The sequence below is a fragment of the Octodon degus genome, unplaced genomic scaffold (genome assembly GCF_000260255.1).
Source record: "Octodon degus isolate 3935 unplaced genomic scaffold, OctDeg1.0 scaffold00072, whole genome shotgun sequence".
Lineage (NCBI taxonomy): Eukaryota > Metazoa > Chordata > Mammalia > Rodentia > Octodontidae > Octodon > Octodon degus.
The window spans coordinates 8,402,904-8,408,133 of NW_004524648.1; the positions used below are offsets into that span (position 1 = coordinate 8,402,904).

Below are 5,230 nucleotides of genomic sequence, written 5' to 3' on the forward strand. Positions count from 1 at the left end.
AGAGAGAGAGAGAGAGAGACAGACAGACAGACAGACAGACAGAGAAAGCAAGCGAGCGAGCCCACCAGATAGCTCAGTGGATTAAAGCCCCTGCTTAGGCAGACGCAGGGACCGGGGTTGAATTTCCAGCCTGCCATGTTGGTCCTGCCCCCGGGGTGCACTGAGACAGTGATGAGACTGGGCGTGGTGGCGCATGCCTGTAATCCCAGTGCTTGGAAGGCTGAAAAACAGGAGGATCACTACGAATCTGATCTGTGTAGTGAGAGTCTCTATACACTGTACTAAATACATTAAAAAAAGAAAGCAAGAAAATAAATAAAATGCAGCATGAGGGGATGCTCACTGAATGAGTCTTTACTTAAATTTAGGGTATTATGGGGACTATGGTTAATATACAGTGGATGAAAATGATATGTATTTTCTTCTCTCTTTCTTCCTGAGACAGTGTCTTACTTTGTAGATAAGGCTGATTATGCAGCCCAGGCTGGATTTACACTTGTGGTAGTCCTCCTGCCTCAGGCTCCTGAGTGCTGGGTTTACAAGTATGCACCTCCATATCCTACTTGCATGTGCCTTCTCTTTACTTTTATTTAGATAGGAATATCTGTATAATTTCATCATTCATTCAGAAATTTGGTGTCATGTGGTAGTGTTTTGTTTTGCTTTTGTATTTTTGATTTTGTTTTGGTGCTGGAAATTGAACGCAGGGTCTTACACATAGAAAATGTGCTTTACCACTGATAGTTTTTTTTTATGGTAGTATTTTCAATGTTGACAACTACCATATAATCATACTCCATTGTTTCTCTGGCCTTCTTTCCCCTTAAATAAGATAGTTAAAAGAACACTTACTTAAGTTGCAAAATGAAGTACCAGTTCATAAATGGGTGGAATCATCAATATTAATTTATAATCACTGGAGTTATGATACCTAACAGTTTTCTACAATATTTTAACTTAGCTTAAAATTGTTTCAGGGCCAGCAAGATAGCTCAACAGACTAAGCGCCTGCTTAGGAAAGCACCGGGACCTGAGCTTGAACCCCGGCATCACATGCTGTGCTTGTCTCACCCCTGGGCACGCTAAACTGGCCACAGAGACCAGGAATGGTGGCGCATTCCTGTAATCCCAGTGCTGGGAGGCTTAAAACAGGAGGATCACTAGAAGTCCGAACTACAGAGTGAGACCCTATAACAAATATATAAAGTAAATAAATTAAATTAAATTTTTTTCAGTATAGCTTCTTTAGTGTGGATAATGTTTTTTTTTAAGGGAGATGTTGAGACAGGGTCTCACTATGTAGCAAGTTTGCCTTGAACTCAGGGATCCTTCTGCCTCAATCTCCTGAGTACTGGGATTATACGCATGTGCCACCACTCTTGACAGGGGGCTTTTAATCAAAAAATGTACTCGTCCTGGGAAATAGTTATTAAACATAAGGTTAATGTATCCATATGGTTGTCTTGTAGAAGAAAGTAATTTTGATAATTTATTGGCTTATTTGAAATTTTGTTTTGTTTGTGAGTTTTGTTTTTTTGTTTTTGTTTTTTTTTGTTTTTTGGTAGAACCGAGGTTTGAACTCAGGGCCTTGCGCTTGACAGGGAAGTGCTTATTCCACTGAGCCATCTGCCCGGCCCTTGTTCGTGAGTTTTTGAGGTGCTGGAATTTAGTCCAGGGGCTGCACATGCTAGGCAAGTGCTATAAAACTAGCGTATGCTTCCAGCCCTAGAAGAGTGTTTTGGATTAACATGACCCCTCGTTTCTAGAATACCTTAAGCTTTGAAGAAGACAGAAGAAAAACAACATGTTTTAAAAATCTAATGTTTGAAGCACCAAATAAAAATAAGAATTGTTTTAGGTTGTGGTAAACCTGAAGTATCTTTAATGTGTACTCTGCCTACATGGGTAGAAAGGTACATGTTTTTAAAGAGAGAAAAATATTTTTGTTTTTATTTATTGTTTTAAGAAAGGTTTTTATTATGTAAGTTTAATGTGTATTAGAACACAAAAATAAGCATTTAAAAGTATAGCAAGTATGATGCAAACAAAATTGCACAAAAAATAAAAGCAAATACTATAAGGACAGTTGTGGGTGAATGGGCTGATATAGATAAATTTGCACGACCTCTTAACAAGTTTGATTGGAGATATCCAGATATTTCTTCTTCTGTGTTTGTAAATAAAGGTTCCCCCTCGGGCAGAAGAAATCACCATTCCAGCTGATGTCACCCCAGAGAGAGTTCCAACGCACATTGTGGATTACTCAGGTAATGGGTAAGCTCTGTAGGTGAGGCTCTACAGTTAATTTAATAGTCATGGAAATAGATTTTCTGTTTTTTGTTTCGTTTTGTTGAGACAGGATGTCGCTGTGTGTTCTAGGCTGGCCTTGGATTCACGATGTAGCACAGGCTGGTCTTAAACTCGTGGCATTCCTGCTTCAGCCTTCCAAGCAGTAGAATTACAGGCATGAGCTGCCAAAGCCTGGGTTTTGAAAACAGATTCTTACTAAGCTTTTCGAAATGTTGAAAGAGATGGTCCTATTCTGTCATAGGATGTGATCCTTCTCTATCTTGTTTTATTTATATTTCTGTCCACCCTTACTCATCTGATAGTTCTGTCCCAAAATACTAAATTGGGTTCATTAATAATAAAAGGAAGATAGGTAAATCGTAACTCACCAACTCTTCTGGAATTTGCATGTTTTCAGAGAGAACATTCGGATCAGCTTCATTATCAGGCACACAGGGATACTCTTGCAAAGTTATAAACAGTTCTAAATTTAAGAATATGGCTATGCACGGTGGTACGCACCTGTGCTCCCAGCACTCAGGATGCTGAGGCAAGAAGATTGTTACAGGTTTGAGGCTAGCCTGGGCTACAGAGTGAATTTAAGGCCAGCCTGGAATATGGTGAGATCTGTCTCAACACCAAAAGACAGACAGACAGACAGACAGACAGACAGACAGACAGACAGACAGAGCGAGGGGGGGAGGAAGAGATAGAGAGGTGCGGGAGAGAGAATTCTGACTTTATTCTTTTTAAGTTTTATTTTTTTCTGAGTTTATTTAATATGTCAACTTTAGTCACAAAATAATTAGAACAGTGGTTAATTGGTTATGTTACATAGGAAGTGAATGTGTATTGCTTTAAAAATTAAACTTCCTACATATTACTGCTTACTAATCATTAAATTATTTTGCTTTGTTCTAGAAAAAATGAGTGTTTAAAAGAATGGGTATAGATATATTGATAATGCTTTTTGGATAAACTGGTATTCCATATATTATAAAAATTAAGCCCTTGGGCCGGGGAGATGGCTCAGTGGAATAAGCACTTCCCTGGCAAGTGCAACGGCCTGAGTTCAATCCCTGGTTCAAAAAAAAAAAAAAAAAAAAATTAAGCCCTAACTGTGGCTGTGAAGTACTTGAAATATGATTATTCTAAATTGAATTGGGGGAATATATGCAGTGTATTATTTGTTGAAACTGTACTTCCGATTTGATTTGAAACTGTCTCATTGCTGTTTATCAATAAAACTTTGAAAAAAAATAAATAAATAAAAAATAAATAAATTGAATTGGGGGGCCAAAGAGATAGCTCAGTGGAATAAGCGCTTCCATTGCAAGCACAAGGGCCTGAGTTCAGTCCCTGGTTCTGCCAAAAAAAAAAAGAAAAAAAAATTGGGCAATATTTTTGCCACAGTTCAAACACAAAAATGTGCACCAAGAATCAAAGAAGAAAACATAAGAAATAGTATACACCATTCCCATCACCACACCCAGAAAGTCAGACTGACAAAGAATTGGCTAGGGGTAAATACCTTTTTAAGGCAAACCAGAAGAAATGACACAGAAAGTGGAAGCAGTAAAGCTAAGTAAGTAAAGCTCTCAGTAAGAAACAAGAGGAAAGAAAGCATTTATTTTACCTAAAGACAAGGCAGTTGCAAAACTTAAGGAAGCTTTCACTGAAACTAAAATTCTTGTGGCTACCATTAAGGAAAAAGTTAAGAAAGCAAAGAATAAGAAACTTGGAGCTCTTGCCAATTAAACAGAAGACCCAATGCTATTATGGGCTTCTGTACTCTTTTAGAATATTTTGCTGAGTTTACATACCTATAATATTCAACAACGGAACTTAAAAAAAATTGGGGTATAACTATGAATGTCCATTTTGTATCTGTGTATGCAAAGTGGTTGAGATAGATATATAGTTGCATTCTCTTAATGAATAGAATGATTTTTTCTAATGGTGTTTGTAAGTAGGATCACAAGTCTGCATCTTGTACAGCAATTAACCACTAAGAAGAATATATGCAGTGTATTATTTGTTGAAGCTGTACTTTCGATTTGATTTGAAACTGTCTCATTGCTATATGTTTATCAATAAAACTTTGAAAAGAAAAAAAAAAAAGAAACTTGGAGCTCTTACAGGGAAAGAAGTTAAGCTTAAACTGGAAGCTGATAAAAAGAAAAAATATTAAGGAACCAAACCTTGAAATATTAATTTAATCTATCCTTTAAAAAAAATTCATTTTTATTTATTTGATACAAGGTCTCGCTATGCATCTCAGACGTGTAATGATCCTCCTGTCTCAGCCTCCTCAGCTCTGGGATTTTGGTGTACGCGACCATGCCGGGTTTCGGTGGCCAGCATGGTGCACCCAGTGTTCCTGGGGCTGGCACAGCATGCAGTACCAGGGATTGAACCTGGCTCCTTGCACTTGTCAGGGAAGTGCTTAGACTGCCAAGTTACCTCCCTGACCCTGAATCTATCCTTTTGATAGGATTTTGTGAAGGATTTTCAGAAACTAGGACATTGGTTGCCCTATGGTACTCTGATCACTTTTTTCTCAGTTTCATTTCATAATAGGACAGTACTTCTTATAGATATAAATTATTGGGGCTGGGGAGATAGCTTGGTAGTCTTAAGTACCTGCGTGATAAGCATAAGCACCAGCGTTTGATCGCCAGTACTTCATGCCATGCCATCGGCCACAAGACTGGGCACGATGGTGTACGCCTGTAATCCCAGTGCTGGGGAGGCTGAGACAGGAGGATCACTATGAGTCAGAGCCAGGTGTGAGATTCTGTACCAAACAAAAAATTAAAAAGTGATTAAAAAATAAATTAAGACAAATTCTCTCAGGCTTTCACAGAGAGCACATTGGCCAAGCATTGGCCGTGACTCATCCACATGGCTGACACTGACAAAGGTTCTACAATCTGAGGTA

The 5,230-nt window shown here is 38.3% G+C and overlaps 1 protein-coding gene across 1 annotated transcript in view; it reads left to right on the top strand.

Annotated features, from left to right (window-relative positions):
- Positions 1-5,230, top strand: part of Rhot1 (ras homolog family member T1) — an 85,423-nt gene that overhangs the window by 22,284 nt on the left and 57,909 nt on the right. Inside the window, exon 3 of the mRNA XM_023719855.1 lies at positions 2,186-2,267. Coding sequence (XP_023575623.1) covers positions 2,186-2,267 — 82 coding nt within the window. The remainder of the gene's footprint in view (positions 1-2,185; positions 2,268-5,230) is intronic.